This window comes from Caretta caretta, chromosome 5 (assembly GCF_965140235.1).
Source record: "Caretta caretta isolate rCarCar2 chromosome 5, rCarCar1.hap1, whole genome shotgun sequence".
In the NCBI taxonomy this organism is placed as follows: Eukaryota; Metazoa; Chordata; order Testudines; family Cheloniidae; genus Caretta; species Caretta caretta.
In genome coordinates, this window is record NC_134210.1 from 16,475,656 (window position 1) to 16,499,321 (window position 23,666).

The window sequence follows — 23,666 nt, forward strand, 5'->3', positions numbered from 1 at the left end:
AAAAGGAGCAAAAGTGAAAGTTTTACAAAGCCAGGAAAAATGGGCCAGCATCTTCAGATTTCGATTAAGTTAAACACCTCCAGTACATAGGGGCATGTAAATAAGTTTTTCAGAGGTGCTGAGGTCTCGCCTGTCTCATTCAAATACAATTACATATCTATTTATTCAGCTTTCCCCTTCAAACTAGAGCTACATTTAAATTATGGGTGTCTGAACGGAAAAAAAATATACAGTATCTTTTATCCATTGCTGTTATTTACTATGGTCTGATGCAGAGACTGCTAAAGTAAACTACAATATGATTCAACTGTTCAACCAGGCATTAGTTAGCAAGGAAATGTAATTCCACCTCAATTCAAGCACCCTGGGGTGGGGGAAGGGGTCAAGCGCGCACACACACACACTGTAGTGACTAAACGTGGTATCAGAACCTATGTAGACTAGAACAGAACAGACTGCAGCCTTGCGGTGCTTATGATGTGGCATGCACAGCACATAAGAGCTTAGAGAGAAAGCACAGTGAACAGGAAAGCCCTGCACAAACCCACGTACTTATTTGTTATGCCGCCCCAGAAAGGTCTTGTGGTAAGGGATGAGGACGCTACCTGATCCCCCTACAAACAAGGGGTTAACCTGGGCTCAGTTTTTCCTTTCACTTTGCACAGGTGCTCAGGGGAAAGATTATAAACTGGCTGAGGGAGTGGGAACTCACCAGGGTCATAGGACTGGGTTAATCCTAGGTTGGGGAAGTTTAATGTTACTTATCCTCTCCTCACACTTGTTTTCCATTGAATCATCTACCTGATGGACAGTAACACCCACGTAGGCACTCTACTGTTGAGGATGGGTAGTAAGTCAATGCCCCAATCTAGGCAGCAGATCCTCAGCTGGTGTAAATATTCAGAGCTCCACTGAAATCAATGGAGCTACAGAAGTTGGCATCAGCCCTTAGATGTTTCAAGATTGTAAGTTCCTTGAGGCAGGGACAGAGCCTTTCTTTGAGTCTTGTACAGTGCTGAGCATGCTCGTGGCACTTAATAACGATAATGAATTGTTATATTCTGTCTTAACAGCAACTGCTCATGCTTTTGATCTATGATAAAATCAGTTCTCTCTGCTTTGAGTCATCTCTTTACTTCGTTTTGCTACTACAGGGCTGCTGAAAACTAATTAACTGCTTCATAAGTCTTTTACTGTCTGATTGGCCACAATAATTGCCTTCTAAAGAGTGTAATGCAATTTCACCTTGTTGGGAGTTCTTCAACAAGGATCTGTTTTGGAGGTGCGTAAGCACTCATGGTGTTCATTTCTGGGGTTCCCCCCCATTCCTAGTACCGTATTATGTATACTGGCCTGATCCTGCCTCATTGACGTTTAACTTCAGAAAGAATCAGATCAGTGCAGAACTTTTTTCTGCACGTGTCAGTTTTGCTGAGATCTGTGTCCCCCTCTCCTGGCTCACACAGGATGCTAGGTATAACGTTACTACCGCTAATGGAGATCTTCCTTTGTTTCCCAGGGAAAGGGGCCTGCCTTTTTGAAGCAGGAGGCCCAGATTGATATTTCCATTTGCGACTGAAGTCCACATCGTGATTGCGTGAGAAACAGCCGATAAAAATAAGATCTAGGTTGCCACTGAATCAACATCACATGACACAGAAAATGCAGCATTTTGGAGGCTTCTCTAAGGGCATGTCTTCACTGTAACGTGGCTCTGCAGTCACGGCACCAGCACTGGGAGAGCTTTCCCAGCGCTATAAAAAAGGACCCATCTCCACGAGGGGAGCACCTCCCAGCCCTGTAGCACTGTCTACACTGCCACGTTACTGCGCCGAAACGTGCAGTGCTGTAAAGAGGCAGTGTAGACAAGCCCCAAAACAAAGCAACCTTTGTACTCTATGCAGATGTATACAAATGCGTATAAACTAAACTCGTTATATACCTCCACATAAGTGTAAACATATTTAAAGAACACTCAAGCTACAGCAGGTAGTGGAGCTAACAAGAATGCAAAGTGAAAATAAAATCTCTCTGCCTCTCCCCCCACTCCCCCCCCAGAATAAGATGCAGGGTCACTTTAGCTGCAGAACAATGCAAAGTGCTGATAAAGGGTGTCTTCAGACAGCCAGTTCAAAGAAAGAAAGGAGTTATTTGAATGGTCACCTGAAGCTTCAGACCAAACCTGAACATGTTTTGAGACTGTAATAAGTTTAAACAATGAGGAGTCCTTGTGGCACCTTAGAGATTAACACATTTATTTGGCCATAAGCCTTCGTGGGCTAAAACCCACTTCATCAGATGCATGGAGTAGAACATACAGTAGGGAGGTATAAATACACAGCATATGAAAGGATGGGAGTTGCCTTACTCTGAAACCTGTAATAAGTTTGGCTGCAAAAGAAGAAGTTTTAAACATTATATCCTCCCCTTCTTACACAGTTCCTTGTGATAGCTGGGTCTGTACAGAACAACATACTTCATTACCTAAACCAGTATGTATTGAAAAATCTCACATGGAAGAAAATAATTCCAAAGACTTTTAGCTTAGCTTTTAGGCCAGGTAGGTCTCAAGCAGTATCCACTGAACCTTTGACTTTTCTGAGACTTGCCCATCATTAATGACCAAAACAATTGTAGTTTCTACCTTCTCAGCTCAAGCCCAAAGGACCCAGCTTTTAGGCCCATTGGCTCAGGCCCCAAGATTAGGCTCTGTTTTTTAAATTAAACTTGACTCCACCAAAATGACCCAAACTGAGGAGACCTGAACCTTGCAGAGCACAAACAAGTAAGATGGCCACACAACATTCTACTCTCTCCAGCCAAGTAGAGGCAGGGACCCTGAGGCTACCAATCCCAATCTAAGCAGATGAGCATGTGGGGGGAGAAACAGCCAAGCCCCCTACCTTCCTCAACATGAAACAGGTAGCATAAGAGGAGAAAGATTCCCCGAGGAAGTCTGTGGGACACCTTCAAGTGCAAAGTATCAACCATTCCAGTAGATGCCAAAAGGATAGCTCCCTCTTTCAGCCTCTTCCCAGCAACTGCGAGGGAGAGCGGAGTTCCTATCTACCCAGAGGGAATTAACACCAAATATAGGATTTTAATCTGGGTTAGAACATGAAAGATGTGGTGGATGGAGAAAGCGGAGGTGTTTTGTGAAAGGGGATGCGGCTAGGAAGAGGTAGTGGGGAGACCCCAGCACAGTTCAATTTAGCAACTGAAAGGCGGAAGTGCTACCGTACTGGTGACGTTGGGGAGGTGGGGGGAGGCAATGGGGCTGGTAAAGGATATTACTCTTACCTGGGTCCACATGAAAACGGCACAAATAAGGGCTCAGTTCAGAGGTGATGTGTGAGGTGGTACAAGTTACGAGACCGTAAATGGATGTAAAAGTCAGCAATGGATGTAAACTGCTGTCTCTTACATGCTCAGAGTCTTAACCAGAGAGCTGTCACAGGAATGCAGTTAACAATAAGAGCCCCTGCTGCATGCTTCAGTTTAGGGCTTGTGCTCATGCAGACTTAGCGTGCAGCAAGCTGAGCTATGAATCTGCAACTGAAAGTTCCGTAGCAGGCTTCGATCTACTGTGTGCTGTAGCAGGGTCCACGCAGCCAGTTAGTGAGCAGCAGGCTAGTCCGCTCTAGATTCACACCCCAGAGCTTGCTGTGCACTAAGCCGTTACACTTTCTTCCAGCTCCATGGCACAGAGGTGCTGGAACAATTTGTATAATGGGGATACCATTGAATCATACTGTGAACCCCATATATGGTGGAAACTGCTTCAATCCATGGGGTGCGGCAGGGCACCCAAGACCCCTAGTTTCAGCACCCATGCCTTGCCATGTAAATCACAACAGCTTAAATTCCCTTACATGCATTTGGTCACTGGTAATTTACATCACCTTGCACATCACATCTGCATTTGGCCCTATGAAATTAAGAAAGAATTGGGGAGAGGGAAAATATCTTGGTAATAAACCCACAACTCAGGTTGTCCAATACTAAATGAGTGAACTGCAGGTGACAGATGTGTATCCAGGGTTCAGGGCTGCTCTAATAACTGTTCTCCTCCTCAACTGCAGTGTGAATCTAAGGGTTACAGGAAAATCCAACAGAAATCTTTCAAACACTATCACCGCTGCAGGATTGCTCATCACAGCATGCAGGGAACTGGCTGAATAATTCATCATGCGGCATCTATTTCCTACAGATTACCTGGCGTTTTAAGTAAGCTCTAATTATATAGTTTTGCAAGGTAAATTGTGCAGGCTTCCTGAGGACATGAAGCTTTTGACTTTGAACATTATTAAAGCCCACTTCCACAGTCATTAGACCAGAAATTACCCACGTGGACACGAAAATTGCACACCTCAGCATTTTCATATGAATCTATCATTGCACACCAGAGCAAATTGCTGACAATGCTCAATTAGTTTCCCGTTCTGAATCTAGTTATATTTATATCCATATTAAAACTCCTGCTTAAAGTCCCCACAAGAAGTGCTTTCACTCGTTTCCCCTCCTGTCATGTTCTTGCTCATTTTGTTGTGGTTTTGGAGGTCACTGGTATCCCTGCTAGTTGTTAAACCAAGGTAGAAAGGCACGACAAGGCTCCTGGGAAATAAACCAGACTTAAATGGCCTCGCTCCATAGCTAATGGGACATTGAACAGACTGCAGGAAACAGATAAATGGCAGGTTAATTTCACTTCATTGAGAGGCTTCAGATGAATGGAAAGAAAAAGCCAACAGAGACAAAAGGGGCCTACATCTGAACAGGCAACACAGATGTCTGTTTGCAAGGTTCGGAGGGAATTCAACAGTTAGACAGGTTAGCAAATGCTTGCTCTGATCTGGGCTTTACTGGTACATGATTCTATAGCATGGCTGCTCTCAGGACACCAAACTGCACTTTCTTGTCGAACGAATACTGTGCCGGGCCTGTGCATACACAGCACTAGTATTCTGACTGACGTCAAGACTTTGTTCTCCAGAACTGTATACAAAATCTATACCCTGATTTTAGGACTTTTCAAGTCTCAGTTCAATGGCTGGACTTTGTAGAACTAGAGGACTGAGTTGGTAAAATGAAAAACAAAAACAACAGGGTATTTTTAAGTTGTAGGATGAGAATAAATAGGATTGTGTCCTGTAACGATTGGACCAGTTCAAAAGAATTTTCCAATATCCTTATGGGTACCTCATTTTCTTAAAATCAGGGAGTCAAAGAAAAGACTGCCTTATTTGAATATTAATCAAAACCATTTGCGGAGGGGTTTGCATTCATTTAAAGATCCTAAGAGTGTGATACAAAATTAATAGATGAAATCCTATCAGGACATAAGAGCAAGTTACTGAGATCCAGGACTGGGTTCTATTCTGGGCATTGCCACTGACTATCTGACTTAGGACAAGTCATTTAGCCATTTGGTGCCTTAGTTTACCTATCTGTAATTAAATATCAATTACATTAGAAGGCACTGAGCTGCAAAGTTTGAATCCGGTTCTGCCAAAATGTGGGTGTTTGGATCTGGGGTTCTGGTTCAGGCCCATCTCTTAATAAATATTTATACAGTGCTTTGAGATTCTCAAATAAGCAACCTGTAAATGCTAAGTCCTATTCTTCTCAAACTTGACTTTTTCAGCTGATCTCACTGAGATCTTAAAAAATTAAACTACATTTGAAGCAAATGTAAAATTAACGAGGAGCTCTCAAATTTGGTAATCTCACTGATGCACATTAGCGCTTTCCTATCTATTTTTAACACGTGCTAAAGATGTGGACACTCCACTCAGTTGCATGCTCCAGAAGCCAATTTTTTCTTGTTCAAGAAACCTACCAAGTTTACAGCTTGCAAAGCTGATGGAGCCTGTAATCTTCAGAGGCCAAAGAGCCCTTTTTCAAGGAACTGATTATTCAAAGTCAGATACTCTATTAGAATTGCTGGACCTGGGAGCCAGTGGGTTTATAAGATACACAGCAGAGAAAGCCACAGGGGCAGGTACCCTGTAACATTGGTGAGAGATTATAATATACTGCAGCTTTTTTGCCTCCCTTTTCTTGACTCTCAGATCAGTTTCTTTGGCACTTCCCATTTTTGATGGTCACAATTCTTCTTTCTATTACCCATTCCCACCCTTTCGGTCCACTCTGCAACTTCCACAACTATCTCAGCTCGTTTGAATTGTGTGGCTGCCTCATTGAGGGCCATGTATTGGCTGCAGCTCACTTCGTCGGATGCTTGTAGTGGAAAATGCAGCGGGGAGATTTTGTATACACAGAGAACATGAAACAATGGGTGTTACCATACAGACTGTAACAAGAGTGATCAGGTAAGGTGAGCCGGGGGCGGGAGGGGAAATGGACATGGGGAAATGGTTTTGCTTTGTGTAATGACCCCCAAAATCATAAGAAAAAAATTGCCTTCTGGGCTTTTGCACCTGTAGGGTTTACTTTTTATGTGGTGTCCACATATCTATTCAGGGGACACCATCAGTTGGCAACGGGCTTTGTTGCAAGGATAGGTTCCTGGCCTGACAGACAGCCCCCCAACCTGAAGCAAATACTAACCAGCAACCACACACCATACAACAAAAACACTAACTCAGGAACCTATCCTTGCAACAAAGCCCATTGCCAATTGTGTCCACATATCTATTCAGGGGACACCATCATAGGGCCTAATCACATCAGGCACACTATCAGAGACTCGTTCACCTGCACATCTACCAATGTGATATGTGCCAGCAATGCCCCTCTGCCATGTACATTGGCCAAACTGGACAGTCTCTACGTAAAAGAATAAATGGACACAAATCAGACATCAAGAATTAGAACATTCAAAAACCAGTCGAAGAACACTTCAATCTCTTTGGTCACTCCATTACAGACCTAAAAGTGGCAATTCTTAAACAAAAAGACTTCAAAAACAGTCTCCAATGAGAGACTGCTGAATTGAAATTAATTTGCAAACTGGATACAATTAACTTTGGCTTGAATAAAGACTGGGAGTGGATGGGTCATTACACAAAGTGAAACTGTTTCCCCATGTTTATTTCTTCCCCCTCCCTCCCTACCCCCCACTGTTCCTCACATGTTTTGGTCAACTGCTGGAAATGGCCCACCTTGATTATCACTACAAAAGGTCCCCACCCCAGCTCTCCTGCTGGTAATAGCTCACCTTACCTGATCACTCTTGTTACAGTCTGTATGGTAACATCCATTGTTTCATGTTCTCTGTGTATATAAAATCTCCCCACTGTATTTTCCACTACATGCATCTGATGAAGCGAGCTGTAACTCACAAAAGCTTATGCTCAAATAAATTGGTTAGTCTCTAAGGTGCCACAAGTACTCCTTTTCTTTTTTTTGTTTTTGGAAAGCGTAGGGGACAATTTCCTGGTGCAAGTGCTAGAGGAGCCAACTAGGGGGGGAGCTTTTCTTGACCTGCTGCTCACAAACCGGGAAGAATTCGTAGGGGAAGCAAAAGTGGATGGGAATCTGGGAGGCAGTGACCATGAGTTGGTTGAGTTCAGGATCCTGACACAGGGAAGAAAGGTAAGCAGCAGGATACGGACCCTAGACTTCAGGAAAGCAGACTTCGACTCCCTCAGGGAACGGATGGGTAGGATCCCCTGGGGGACTAACATGAAGGGGAAAGGAGTCTAGGAGAGCTGGCTGTATTTCAAGGAATCCCTGTTGAGGTTACAGGGACAAACCATCCAGATGTGTCGAAAGAATAGTAAATATGGCAGGCGACCAGCTTGGCTTAACGGTGAAATCCTAGCGGATCTTAAGCATAAAAAAGAAGCTTACAAGAAGTGGAAGGTTGGACATATGACCAGGGAAGAGTATAAAAATATTGCTCGGGCATGTAGGAATGAAATTAGGAGGGCCAAATCGCACCTAGAGCTGCAGCTGTGAGAGATGTTAAGAGTAACAAGAAGGGTTTCTTCAGGTATGTTGGCAACAAGAAGAAAGCCAAGGAAAGTGTGGGCCCCTTAATGAATGAGGGAGGCAACCTAGTGACAGAGGATGTGGAAAAAGCTAATGTACTCAATGCTTTTTTTGCCTCTGTCTTCACGAACAAGGTCAGCTCCCACACTGCTGCGCTGGGCATCACAACATGGGGAATAGATGGCCAGCCCTCTGTGGAGAAAGAGGTGGTTAGGGACTATTTAGAAAAGCTGGACGTCCACAAGTCCATGGGGCTGGACGAGTTGCATCCGAGAGTGCTAAAGGAACTGGCGGCTGTGATTGCAGAGCCATTGGCCATTATCTTTGAAAACTCGTGGCAAACGGGGGAAGTCCCGGATGACGGGAAAAAGGCTAATGTAGTGCCAATCTTTAAAAAAGGGAAGAAGGAGGATCCTGGGAACTACAGGCCAGTCAGCCTCACCTCAGTCCCTGGAAAAATCATGGAGCAGGTCCTCAAAGAATCAATCCTGAAGCACTTGCATGAGAGGAAAGTGATCAGGAACAGTCAGCATGGATTCACCAAGGGAAGGTCATGCCTGACTAATCTAATCGCCTTCTATGGTGAGATTACTGGTTCTGTGGATGAAGGGAAAGCAGTGGATGTATTGTTTCTTGACTTTAGCAAAGCTTTTGACACGGTCTCCCACAGTATTCTTGTCAGCAAGTTAAGGAAGTATGGGCTGGATGAATGCACTATAAGGTGGGTAGAAAGCTGGCTAGATTGTCGGGCTCAACGGGTAGTGATCAATGGCTCCATGTCTAGGTGGCAGCCGGTGTCAAGTGGAGTGCCCCAGGGGTCGGTCCTGGGGCTGGTTTTGTTCAATATCTTCATAAATGATCTGGAGGATGGTGTGGATTGCACTCTCAGCAAATTTGCGGATGATACTAAACTGGGAGGAGTGGTAGATACGCTGGAGGGGAGGGATAGGATACAGAGGGACCTAGACAAATTGGAGGATTGGGCCAAAAGAAATCTGATGAGGTTCAATAAGGATAAGTGCAGGGTCCTGCACTTAGGACGGAAGAACCCAATGCACAGCTACAGACTAGGGACCGAATGGCTAGGCAGCAGTTCTGCAGAAAAGGACCTAGGGGTGACAGTGGACGAGAAGCTGGATATGAGTCAGCAGTGTGCCCTTGTTGCCAAGAAGGCCAATGGCATTTTGGGATGTATAAGTAGGGGCATAGCGAGCAGATCGAGGGACGTGATCGTCCCCCTCTATTCGACATTGGTGAGGCCTCATCTGGAGTACTGTGTCCAGTTTTGGGCCCCACACTACAAGAAGGATGTGGAAAAATTGGAAAGAGTCCAGCGAAGGGCAACAAAAATGATTAGGGGTCTGGAACACATGACTTATGAGGAGAGGCTGAGGGAACTGGGATTGTTTAGTCTGCGGAAGAGAAGAATGAGGGGGGATTTGATAGCTGCTTTCAACTACCTGAGAGGTGGTTCCAGAGAGGATGGTTCTAGACTATTCTCAGTGGTGGAAGAGGACAGGACAAGGAGTAATGGTCTCAAGTTGCAGTGGGGGAGGTTTAGGTTGGATATTAGGAAAAACTTTTTCACTAGGAGGGTGGTGAAACACTGGAATGCATTGCCTAGGGAGGTGGTGGAATCTCCTTCCTTAGAAGTTTTTAAGGTCAGGCTTGACAAAGCCCTGGCTGGGAAGATTTAATTGGGGATGGGTCCTGCTTTTGAGCAGGGGGTTGGACTAGATGACCTACTGAGGTCCCTTCCAACCCTGATATTCTATGATTCTATGATTCTTTTTGCGAATACAGACTAACACGGCTGTTACTCTGAAACCTGGAGTAAACATGCTCTTCAAGCACAGTATGGACTGATTTATAGTAAAAATAAAACAAGTTTATTAACAAAAGGACATCGGTTAAGTGACATCACGTGGCAGGAGTAAAAGGAGAAATGGTTACAAACATCAAAAATAAGTATGTAAAAGGTTAACCGGAAAGCATAGTATTACTGGTTAACCACCTTAACTGTTAACCCTCACGGCACCTGGCCGGAGTGGCACTACCCAGACAGAGCAGGCATAGCCATGGTGCCCAGCTGGAGTGACCCCAGCTTCAGCCATGCTGGCCAGACAGGCCCGAGCCACTTAAATAGTTAACCATTTAAACATATTTTTAAATCGTTTAAACGCTTAATTTTACAGCTTAATTTTTAAAATGGTATTTACATCCCTAATCTAAAAGTGATGACGCATCTAAAACTCAAATCTAGCAAGATACAGTCTTTGTTCAAGATGGTTTCTCTCACCCTTTCCTTTTCCTGGCCAGGACCCATCACAAAGATCAAATTGTTTGGTTCCTTTGTCTCCTAAGGTGAAGGAGAAAGGTGGAGTCTCTCTCTCTCTCTTCCTTATTTCCTCAAAAGGGATTGTCTTCGTCTTACAGGTCAGGAAGCCCACCTAGGGCTCAGCTCAGCTTGCTATGTCCCCCAGAGAGTCAGCACCATGTCAATTTTGCAGTCTCCTGTGATTTTACAATGCAAATACCCTTCCTACAACCTCTGATGGATATGAACAGTCCATCGTCCATGTCTCTGTTCACATATGGCTTGGTTTGCTACTGAGCCAGAGGTGTTTGCCTTCCCCCTTGTCTGGAAAAAAAACTGGTTTTTCCTCCTTTGTCTTTTTACAGTCTCTAGAACATAATATCAGAGAGTATCCATAATTCCTAGTGTTGCTACAAACATTTCAGTGATATTAATAACCAGCATGTTATTAGTTTTTCAATGACATCACATAACACCTTTCAGATACAGATTTTAACAGTAGTGAGTTGGGATATACTGAGCTGGTCTCACCAGCTGAACTCACTGCTAGATACCAGGGAGCCCCTTGCCTTCTGGCATTGGGATGCTCTTAGTGTCACAGAGATCAAGGAACTTTTTTGTTGTTCGCTGTAAACCTTAACGTATTACTCGTTAATGTTGCATATCGTAGCATATGTGGGCAGTAATGTTATGGGAGCTGTGACAATGTTTGGAATTTCTTGTATGCAGATTCCTTGATATTTCTACCTTAATGCTATATTAACTCTCAATTTAATAAAAATGAAAAAAAAAATAGAGTTGTGAACGTATAGCTTACATGGAAGCAACAAGCATAACTGCGGTATACTGCAATGAAGTAAATGCTTTTTCATCTACAAGCATTGCATTTATGGCCCAGGATAGCAGGTTAAAAGAAATGCTCTGCAATACCACCTGCAACATAGGGGTTTAATTCCTGATCATGGTCTTTTAATCTCTGGATCAGCCGAGGCTGGAGGTGCTTCAAAGACCATGCACATAGTCCCAGGGTGGGAGAAGGGCAGGAAGGGAGAGAAAGAAAAGAAAGCTTCATTGTTATTGAGCAGTGACACTTCTTTGGAAGTGAAATCACTCCCATGTAGACGTCCAGCACAAATCCCAGGCATCACTTAAATCCTCTTGGGCTGGCCCTCTGTACTGGGTGATCTTTACCCTGACTGACTAAGGAGTAGGGTCAGCAGGTTGTGAAGGGGGTTCCAATCAAGCCAAGTTGATTGAAAGATGGTGGTCATGATTTAGGACCTTAAGCATGACAGGGGATATACAGCAGGGAGGAGATTGCAGGTTACATGAATGAAGAGAACACCTGGGTAAAATGACAGCTTAAGTTCACTTTTTACATTTACTTTTTATTTTTGTTCCTGACCATGTAGACTGTAAGAGCTTTTGCACACGCTCCTGGGTGTTTTAAAATGAGCAAAGATATCAGAACAGTTCAGCAATGCCAACTTTGGTTTAATGTGGACTATTTTCCAAACCTTCTGCTCTTACCTTGCTGGCCTTCAGTATGTTGATCTGTTCTTCATATACAGTGTCCCTATTTTTCTCCAGAAATCCATCAGACTGATACTCCACCTACCACACAAAGCAATGGAGAAATGGAATGGTGGTTAAACCCCTCAGAATGCATCTACACTGCAATTAAACACCTTTGGCTGGCAACCATTAGCTGAGTTGGGCTCACACGGCTTGGGCTGTGGGGCTGTAATACGGAAGTATAGACATTAAGGCTCATGCTGGAGCCTGGGTTCTGGGACTCTCCCAACTCTGGGGTCCTGAGCTCAGGCTCCAGCCCCAGCCCAAATGTCTACACTGCAAGCGTATAACCCTGCAGCCCAACTCCAATGGGCCTGAGTCAGCTGACTCTGGCCAGCTGCAGGTGTTTAATTGAAGTATAGACCTATCCTCAGATTAGTCAGCGTATTGCAAGTCTCTTGCTGTAATTACGATGTGTAGTCTCGCACGATTTTAGGCATCATCATATTGCCATAAACTCATTGGAAAGGTAGCGCATATGGCTGAATGAATGGGGGAAAAGTGGTGAGGAAGGTCACACCAGTTTATCCTATTAATATAAAATATTTGAGTGTAAGATACAAGGCATTACAACACTTAATTCAAACACTGTACATTACCCAGCTATTACCCCCTTCAGGATCCAGTCCTGTTCCCACTGAAGTCAACTGCAAAATTTCCAGGACTCTACCATTCATATGAGTACTTGTAGCACCTATGGCACGCTTTGAAAGGCCCACTTTGGCATTCCTGGTAAGCCAGTGAATAACCACCCACACCTCAGTCTCAAAACATCTTGGAGAGCTCTGTGCTAGGTCTCACCCAATCTCTCTTGCAAGTACATTTTTTTTGGAATTTAGAATCCGTTGTTTTTCAAGTAAGACCTGGCCAAAAAGCACTGGATGAGTCTTCAAAAGATTGAGTAAAACCTATTTTTTCTAATTCAAATTCAAGCAAATCACTAACTGTCAGCAATCACACATGCAGAATTTGAAATGGGAATATCTTCTTTTGGAAGATTTGGTGAGAATGTGCTTAAAATCAGGTGTATAATGGAACTCAAGTCCCAGCCTTACCTGTGAATAGCGCAATTCACTCAAGTTAGGATAAAAAGACTCAGACTTTATTAAGGACAATACACACTACTTGGCAGTAGCATTAGTGTCACTTGACTCCTTTATCCTTACTCAGAGCTGCTTTTGATTTCCATTTTAGACACAGACACAGATATATGGGTAACTACAACCTCTTCACAGATTCTTCCCTGCTCTGAGCAATATCTGTCAAATCATGTTTTAAATAAAGCTTGAGACCATTACTGGATGTTACAGCATCAGCCTCTAAGCTTTGGAAAATCAAAAGTTGGAGTTTTCTCCCTCACAGAGGAGGGAAAATGGTCCCAGTTCCACTCATATCTTACACCTGTGAAGCACAAGATTTTTTGGCCATCAAGAAAATGTCCTTGTTTCAATCTTTCCTGTATGTAGCAACCTCTACTAATGTTAATTTGACACAGCTCTCTGAAGGAGGTTTGTTTTGTTAAACCAGAAGACTCAACTATCCCTGTTTAAAACTCAGTACAAAGTCTAAGGCTGAGATTTTAAGTGCTTACTAAGAGATTTGAATGCCCAATTAAAATAAAATGGCAATTTGGTATCCAGATACCTTAGGCACCTTGGAAAGTCATTGCCTAAATAGCTAAATGTGGTTTAAAAAAAAAAGTGACTCCTAATGCAAACCCCTTCCATCCTGACTAGTCATCACAAACTCTCGTGTTTAACGTGCTGCGTGTTTAGTATATGCCCTGATACCTTATCTGCAAAGTGAATGACAATGAAGGAGGTATTGGACATTCGAGGTTTTTGGAAGTGCTGGCTGCTAGAATGTCTGTCATATAATTTCTGTGCCCAGTTCTGGTCAGTTCCTTTAGGAACCTAGAAAACACAAAGGAGAGGAAGGAGGTTTACAATTAGATCACACGAGCACTCAAAGGCATAGATACTACACACCTTCATGGTTTCATTACATTATTATTTTTTAAACACTTTTAGCCCATGTCTTATAGGTGATGGCAGAAATGAGCCTTTAGGAGGAACTGGACTCAGCAGAGGGAGATGGCTTGGTACCAGGTTTAGGGAGGTCAGTCCACACATAGCAGGCAGCATGGAAGATGTCAAAATGGTGGAAGAGAGTGTAATACAGCAGAATTCAAGGCTGGCATCACCAAGGGACATTACATAAGGGAGCACAAGGATGAGTTTATAGTAACAGGTATTAATTAAGAAACCAAAACCCTAAGTTATTACTCCATCTGGATTTCTCAGTGTGTCCCCAGATCTTCAGCTAGTAAAAGTCAACATACCGCTATAGAAGTCAATAGCACTCAACTGATCTACACCAACTGCAGATCTATATATAGGTCTCAGACTGAGCTCTTTGGGGCAGGGACTAATTCAGGGTTCTGTACAGCTCCAAGATCATTGCTAAACAATGAGTAATGTGAATTATATCAAGAGTGTTGCCATCTGTTCCATTTGTTAATATCTGAGAAACAAAACAGGCCATCATCCCAATCCCTTTTTCAGTAACCCAGCTCTTGTTGGCCTGATTGCTGCAAAACCATCATTGTCCCCCGTCCCCTGCCAGTGTTCTCATTTAATATTGATGCAAACATTCAAATGGTTTACTCAGGGTAAGACATTTTGTATCCCTACCAGCAAAAAAGCAGTAAGATTCTTGTGCTTGGGCAAAGTCTATTAATTGCTCAGGACAGAAATTTAATCATTTTCAAAACAAAGGCAGCCTTTTGCAGCAAAATGACAAAAAACTTAAGACAAGATTCTAGATTTTCTTAATATGCCTACGAAACAGAGTGATTTGGTGAGCAGTTTTTCAAACTTAACTGTGTCATCAAAATACACCAAATTTGATGAACTGTAGGACTAGGTGTCTATCTATATTTGAATTTAAGAAAGACCTAGCAGCCTCTTCACAGAATTTATTATAATATGTGAACTCATTTAAAAAGCACTATTATAAAAACTGAAATGCCAAGAAATCTCTGGCTTTTTAAAATCCCAGAGTCCTGCCCAAACCAGTCACACTCATGTTGTGTATATGAACATGGCTTGGCTGTTCTCAAATATCTGAAATAAATGACTTTCTTTGACAAAAAATAAAGCAGGCCAATAGTGCTGTACTGTATCAGGAACTTCCAGTTTCATACTTTTGCATTTTAAACCATATTGTGAGAGACTTTAATCCCACTACAGGGCACAGGTGGATTATTTATATAACCTCTCCTGCCCCACACCCCATTCAAAGAATTGCATGCTCCCTTGTGATGTGATCTCATTACATTTAATGGCTAAGCAAGATCAGTCCGGGAAAGTACTTCCATCTATCTTACGTACTTATATGGGGGTACTAGGATACAAGGGGTGCTTCCCTTCCCCGCCACCATGTTGACTCTGGGGAAAAACTGCAGAGAACAGCCAACCAGAGACTCCAGCTAGTAGGAACAAAGCAGCCAAAGCAGGGACCTCTGGACATTCCAGTCAGAACTGAAGAAACTCTCTGACTTCCCCTGCCCTGTGTGAATTGGCTGCTTGCTCCAACCTTCCCCCTCCCTCTCCTCAATCTTTTTCAGAGTCACTGTTTCCCTGGAGAGAGTCCCCCATGCCTACATTCTTTGTTCCTAGATGTATACATTTACATTTAGCCATATTACAGTGACTATTATATGCTTGCACCCAGCATACCGAGAGATCCAGGTTGCCCTGTATCAGTGACCTGTCCTCTTCATTTACCACTCCTCCAATTGTGTGTCATCTTCAAACATTACCAGTGATGATTATATGTTTTTTTCCCCCAAGTGATTGACAAAAATATTAAACAGCATGGGGTCAAGAATCAATCCTTGCAGGACCTCATTAGAAACATACCCACTCAATGATAATTCCCCATTTACAATTACTTTTTGAGGCCCATGCTTTATCCGTTTTTAATTCATTGAATGTGTGTCAGGGTCTCCATGTGGAAGATGGGTAACTGCCTGACAAATTAGACCTACAAATAAGCTGTTTATTCTTTTAAAGATAGGTTTTCTCTGAAATGCTTTTGTTCTGAACAAACAGTACTTTGTTTTTATGAGAGCTGGCTCCTCACTGGTTAAACCTGTCACTGCCCCTGACAATTACAGTAAACTGTAGAATTCTGCAACCTAAGGCCCACTCTAGAAGGGGAGAGTGTGTGTCATGGGATTCTGCCTCAAGAGAGGCGACAGCTAGATGTCTGAGATCAAAATGGGGTGCCCTCTAGGTGGTCACAAAAGGATCAGAGGTGCAGTTAGCTCAGGAAATGTGACACTGGACGCACCACAATCTTTAGTCTACTAATCTTCAAAATGTTCTTAGCTCATTTTACACAAATTTTACTGTCTTTTTCTTTGACACAAAGATTGAGTGACTTCCCCAGGGTCACACAGGAAGTCTATGGCGGAACAAAGAATTGAACCCAAGTCGCCTAAGTTCCAGGCTAATGCCCAGGCACCGGGCCATCCTTTCTCTTGGCTGTGAGACTTAGGTGTGGCAGAAAATGCTGATGATGATACTTTACTTTGAGCCATTACAGCCTCAACATGCCATCAGGCTTTTAAGGGGCACTGAACAGCTGTGGGAGAATGAGCCATAGAATGAAAAATCACTGACCATTTGTTATTATTAAAGATCCCATAGCACTTTTCACACAGTCGGGGTGTTAGCCCCCATTTTCAGACCAAATAGCATTTATCTGATTTCAGTCTGCCTTGCTAAATTGCTCTCATAGTTTTAACTTCACAGGGTATTGTACATGTCCTCTCCTATACTGGTATGAAGATGTAAGATCTTCAAACCAAGAAAATATATAGTTTGTACAGCACCCTATATTAGTTTATTAAATTTGTAAAGTGCTTTAGGATCCTTTTGGGTAAAAAGTTCCTATATAAATATAGACTGTTATAATATCTTAAATAAATATGCCCTATTTGAATAAGCAACTTGTTTTGTTACAGTAGATGCTGCCAACAGCATTCTCTGCAATCACCCTCAGCAGGCGTTTCCACTTCTGTCTGTTCATTTAAATCTATGCAGCATGTGAACCTGTCGAGCCTCTACTAGGCCAAAACCTAGGGGAATGAGTTATGCCTTCTCATACAAAGCCTTGGGATCCCATTGCTCAGCATGATGCACTGAGTGCCACCAGGCCCATCCAAGGCATTTTAAACATGGCTTATTCCCTGTTGCTCTTAGAGCGCCTCTGCCTTACCTCTCGCTGCACAAACTGGCCAAAAAAACAAAACAAAAAACATAAAAAATAAAAAGCGAGAGAGAAGAAAGCCTTAAGGAGAGCAGTCAACTGTGATCAAGGTCACTTTTGTTGCTGTCTCATGGCTGAGATGTTCAGCCTAAAGGAAGCTGACGAATTCCCAGGGCTGTCAGTGGAGACAGTTGAATGAAGGGGATATTTTATAAAAAGCTACATTCTTAGCTGCGTGTATGTGCCACGCTTTCATACAGTTACGGGAAAACAATCTCAGCGCCGCAAACCCAGCCGCATGCACGTGTTCTATGGGGATTATGCGCAGGAGCACATGTGTCTACCACTAAGTTAAAGGAAGTTTGTTCTACTAAAATCAACATCCCGAGGAACAGACTGGCTGCTTAATCCATTAAAAAACGTAAATGAAACACCACTATTCTCTGCTAGTCATTCCCTATAAAGGATTTTTCAACAGGAAACAGTGTCATCTATTCAAACACTGGATCAAAAGATCAGGAATTCTAGGAAATGCAGCTAAATACAAGTGGTTTATATTTTCAGAGAGCTGTTGGTTCGACTTCACCATGCCGTCAGTGCCTTCAATTGTAATCAGGAGCAGGCATACGTTCTGTGGGACTAAAAGCCAAGTCAGGCTGACATTTCTCACTCCTTGATTTTTAACCCTGATTACAGCTTTGCCAGCAGTGTAAATTTACAACGCCGTGACGAGGCCTTTTCATTATTCCTACCTCACTTCACCTGACCACAACACTGGTGCCAAATGAGATATATGGAACTAAAGTCGACTATTTCACTGACTGAGGCAACTGGACCCTTTAAATTATTTACAATGCATTTATATCAAGCACCAACAAAAATGCATCTCAGGTTTCTCCTAGTGGGTAAAATTTGTCTTGGTCAGCAGTGAAAAACTGAATATTTTAACTGCTGTGAGAGAAAGATGAAGGGTTCTTTCAATCTTGCATAGACATATATTCTTTATGGTCTGTTTCTGATTTTGAATCTATCGTGTTTTCCAAGTTACCAAAAGGTGCTCTATAAGGTCATCAAAGCACTTCACAAATGAGGCATATAAAACACAGACACCTATGGGATGGAGGGCAACAATTAACCAATGCACAGCACAAGCATGACACTCAAGAGAGCGGAATTTTGCCCGTGGACAACAGGCCAAAACTGCAATGCAACGCTTTATATCAGGGCTCCCCAAACTTTTCACAGTAACGCCTCCCCTGGGAGCCAGGGCTGGGAACTGGGCCACGAGGACAAGGGTAAGGGGGCCGAGTTTGGGGCTGCACCTGGGAGCGGGGCTGGGGCCGGAATGGAGCCACGACCAGGGCAGAGATGGGGGCCGGGAACGGAGGTGTGGCCGGGGCCGAGGCCAGGGGTGGGGCTGGGAGCAGAAGCTGTGACCCAGCCTTGGTCAGGGGCCAAGGCTGGGGACAGAACTGAGGCTGGAGCCAGGGCCACGGCTGGGGGTGGGGCTGGAGCTGGCCTGGGTGGCGCTCCCTCCCTGCCCCCCCCCGGGGGGGCTGGCTCAGGCCCCACTGCTCCCCCCTAAATGTTCCTGCATGGCCCCCTAGCCCCACAGTTTGGGGACCTCTGCTTTATATAACCAAGGTTTTGTGCGAGGATAAAGTGACACCACCACTGCCAAAAGCCCCCCATACAGAATAAATTGAAAAGAACTCAGTTTATATAAGGGCTTATCAACCCTTTAAAAGCAACCACATTTGGGAACCTAGTTAAATATTCATCACACAAAAGGAAAAACATTAAAAGAATTGGTAAATTTTAAAATAATAATAATTCTATCACAACTTCCTGCTGGGGAAAGGAAGGGAGAAAAAGAGCCACACGAGACAGATGAGAATCACGTTGCTTAATGCAGTTTTGGGACGCACACAGATTCCATGGTGATGGGTACAGTGTAAGAAGCTGAACTGAACAGAACACTACACTGTAAGCCATCCCTGTAACGTTGATGGTGATCTATGATAAGTATTTCCACTACAGTGTATTCCGCCTAATAGCAATCCTGATACTATCAACTGCCAGTTAGTGGTAACACATTGCCAGGAACCAATCCCACCCCATTAACACAATTCAATATTGGCAATGGTATGCCTCTTATCAGCACCTCCCCCCTCACAGGAAAAAAAGGGAATTTAAAGATAAAAATTTAAAATGATAACTGAAATCTTTCTTTATGCAATGTAGAATTAAGCCATCGAACTCATTGCAACTGGGTAGTTAGAAAAATATCATGTTAAGATTAAAAATTGGTTCAGACTCTTATGGACCAGAATCTTAGTTGGTGTAAATCAGCATAGCTACAATCTAAACAAAGCTACACCCTACACCTTCTAAAGGCTGTCCATCCTATTTTTAGCTTTTCCCCACCCTCTTATTGCTCTGACTCTGCAATAGGAAATTGGGGCATTTAGTCCCACTGACATACAACATTAACACCTACCAGATACACATAGGGCGTAAGTCATGCACTTCACAGTGGAACCCACTTATTAGAGAGTTGGACTTTACTATAAGTAGAGTGAAAATCCACAGGCCTCATTCCTCTTCCCTCAAAACAGAGTTTCACTATATTCAAGTTCATTACAAATAGCTTTCATTGTGTTACTGGCACAACGGAATGGGTGCATTGTGCAGTATTTTTAAACTTCCCAAGTAGTACCTGACATAGGCCACTATTGGACATGGGTTGTCACTTGTTCTAGAACAGGAGTTTGTGTCCCCTTATGGAATTTTAAAGCCTTTAGAACCAATGATTTGTGTATACAGTACCTAATCTAATGACAATGACCAGGGGCTACTGCAACAGAAATTAATAACTGATCCATCTATTCAGGATTTTTCAGGATTGGGCCGTTTCCTTCATGTTGGAAGGGGTGTCAAATAAATAAAATTCTCCCAGGGCTCCAAGGAATCAGCCAGCAAAGATCAGGGAGCTATTCATAGAATCATAGAATATCAGGGTTGGAAGGGACCCCAGAAGGTCATCTAGTCCAACCCCCTGCTTGAAGCAGGACCAATTCCCAGTTAAATCATCCCAGCCAGGGCTTTGTCAAGCCTGACCTTAAAAACCTCTAAGGAAGGAGATTCTACCACCTCCCTAGGTAACGCATTCCAGTGTTTCACCACCCTCTTAGTGAAAAAGTTTTTCCTAATATCCAATCTAAACCTCCCCCACTGCAACTTGAGACCATTACTCCTTGTTCTGTCATCTGCTACCATTGAGAACAGTCTAGAGCCATCCTCTTTGGAACCCCCTTTCAGGTAGTTGAAAGCAGCTATCAAATCCCCCCTCATTCTTCTCTTCTGCAGGCTAAACAATCCCAGCTCCCTCAGCCTCTCCTCATAACTCATGTGTTCCAGACCCCTAATCATTTTTGTTGCCCTTCGCTGGACTCTCTCCAATTTATCCACATCCTTCTTGTAGTGTGGGGCCCAAAACTGGACACAGTACTCCAGATGAGGCCTCACCAATGTCGAATAGAGGGGAACGATCACGTCCCTCGATCTGCTTGCTATGCCCCTACTTATACAAATTCAGAGTAAAGGAAACATTAAATCCAACCTTAAATCTATCAGGGGAAAAAAAAAAGAATGGGATAACTAACGAGACTTCTTCAAAGCCACAGATCCAGCAATTAGTATTATAAAAACTAAGAAGGAGAATTTTAATTGTTTCTTTCTTCCCTGCACCGCCAATATAATCTAAAAACCACGCCCAGCCCTGGGTATGCCAGAGTTCTGTGGCGCTTCATACGGATAGGGGCTGCACATTCTGTTGCTTCCTCACCATGCTCTGGATGACAACTCAACGTGCAAGTCGTTATTCTGCCATCGGATTAGAACTAATGAGGTCCAAACCATAAACCCCTCAGGGGTTCTGCCGCTCTTCTTAACCTACATGCAGCGGTTCATAGAACACAAATCAGAGGAAGTAGCTGGCCAGCTTTGAAAGATGCCACTTTGTTTTCCAATGGTTTTCTACAGACCAACCAACCATCAAATCAAGAAAAATGTATTTTTTTAATAGTGAACTTTACACTGACATGTGCAGAGATATCAGTGGGATTCAAAACCAGTTTGCTAAATATTACCAGTAACCTGATTTCATTGCATTTGGCACAGGGATGAATAGCGAGTAACTATACTCTGACTCAACATCCACATTTATAACTGGGACATTTAAATGATACATAAGATAACTATAACCTGTCCTAAGATACACAGAGAAAAAGTATCCATTACAGAGTCTGGGGATTGTGAAAGTTTCCATGTATGGTCAGAAAAACTCCTTCAACAACATGAGGATTTGAAGCTCCGTCTTCAAGCCCCTGCCTGAAGTCAAAACCCATTTGTTTCACTGGTGACTCCCATCTCTTTTTAACCCTGTAGCTATATTCTTGCTATGCTTTGTAGCTTTTTGTATTATTTAGTTCACTCAAGTCCACTGGCATACAAAAGTCATATGGAAGAGGCTAAAATAAAGAACTTGTATACATTAAAAAAAATACAGGAAAAACATTCTGTGAGGCAAGAACTTTGGTGACAAATACCCCACCTCTGCTCTAGTATTTCATTATGTTGCCAGGCCCCTTGACGGAGTTTCAGTCCCAGAGTACATTTATCCACTGCATTAGTGGGCTTGCTTGCCAACTGACTTATTGTACTTTTATACCAATTGCGGCCCATAGCAAAGCAATTCTCTCTCCATGGTGCTGCATAAGAGAAGAGATTTTGCTATTTTATAACAGCAAGGAGGAGTGGTGAGATTCTAAAAATACAAGCTCACCAACTGGGATGTGGGTGTGAGTAGGTTTTATCAATAAAATGGTGATTTCACTCACCACACTCACTGAAAATTTTGTAAGGCTGTGGAGTGTTTGCAGGTTATTATAAAAGGGTCCATTATAAAACTGACTAATTTCACTACTCCCAAGCTACAGAGAAATACCACGGAAACTGCAGGAACCGATATGTGCGGGGTTTGTTCCTCTGTTTCAGGTTCTACGTCAAAGAGGTGTGGATGAAAAGTAGTACTGGGTTAGAACTGGACAGAGCTCTGTGTTCAGGCTGTCCCCATTAGGCAGCAGGGCTTTGTACAACACCAAAGAAGGGTACCATTTTTTTTTTATGTATATATCAGAATTACCATAATGAATCAGACCAATGGCACATCTAGTCCAGTAGCCTGTCACCTACAGCAGCCAGTACCAGATGCCGTTTTGAGTTACAGGGCAATCTGCCATCTGGGAAACTTTCCTCCTAGTTCCTAATAGTTAGAGGTCTTCTCAAGCCTGGAGAAAGAGAGGCTTGGCAGTGCAGTGGATGGCACTGAACAACTGAGCTTAGGTTCATGACCTACTTCTGAGCCAGCCACCAGTTGTTCTCATTTGTTAATTAATTATAATAAAAAGCCATAATTGAGAAGAAAAGACCAAAACTATGCTAAAAATGGGAAAGTCCTCATTTAATTATTGTTTTGCACATCCTCAGAGCAGTTTCCATTGGTTGGGCCTGGCTGGTGCTTCAGCCACATAAAGCTTCTCTCCCAATGGAAACCCTGAGGGATGGCAGAGAAGCAGCAGCAACAGGGAAAATTTTCAGTAGGAAGGATGCAATCAAATTGCAATTTGGCCAGTACATCAACCTCTATATTCCCTTACAAGAAGGGAGGTGGGATCTTTCATGACCACAAGTGTTTAAGTCATAATGTCTCACCCAAAACAGAGCACCTCCAGGAACAGAACGCCATCTATTACTGTGCTTGGGCATTGCTCCAGCACTGAATCAGAAGGAAGAGTCAAACCACAAAAATGCGCCATGCTCCACCAGGCCCTCTCCTTTGCGTTATTCACAACACACCATTTTACCTTATGATTTCATTAGAATGCATGAGCAAAGCAGACCTAAATTAATGCAAACAGTAGGAATTTCATAGACTAATGCTCAGTTAAAAAAAACAAAATGGTCAAGGATACTTAAATACCTAATTAAGTAAGATCAGATTCACTTAACCAAGTGAAAAAATCTCAGCTCTGACTCACTGTAAATACACAAACAGAAATCCCTGCTGTGCACGTCTTCATCACAAATGATTACAGCCAGCCATCAATAGTATAACACCCAGCCACTAGCCACTGAAGACAATCTAATATTAAATGGGACGGAAAGTCGATGTGCCACATAAGAAATGGAAGGAAGTGAGCGCTCATCTAAGAAGTCACCTTTCTCTCACAAAGGAGGACAGGTCACACTCCTTATTAAATCCCAGCAGGGACAAAGGAATTTAAACAACAAATATGAAAAGCGTCCCTTTGATGTAACATGACACTTCTGCCTCCTCTTCACCTTGGGCCTGTTGTTATGCTCATGAATCTCAGTGGAGCTAACAAGAGTGATTAGTGTCCTTTACATGCCTTGCTACAGGAGAGGCAAGGTCCTCTACACTGACTGAACATGAAAGCTAACAGTTTACCCGACTGTA

The 23,666-nt window shown here is 43.1% G+C and overlaps 1 protein-coding gene across 2 annotated transcripts in view; it reads right to left on the reverse strand.

Moving 5' to 3' along the window:
* The window catches only part of MYO5B (myosin VB), a 367,788-nt gene that overhangs the window by 120,324 nt on the left and 223,798 nt on the right, over window positions 1-23,666 (reverse strand). For both annotated transcript variants that reach the window (XM_048851019.2, XM_048851021.2), the window contains exons 13-14: window positions 13,639-13,761; window positions 11,804-11,887 (exon numbers count right to left, since the gene is read on the reverse strand). In XM_048851019.2, coding sequence (XP_048706976.2) covers window positions 11,804-11,887; window positions 13,639-13,761 — 207 coding nt within the window. The remainder of the gene's footprint in view (window positions 1-11,803; window positions 11,888-13,638; window positions 13,762-23,666) is intronic.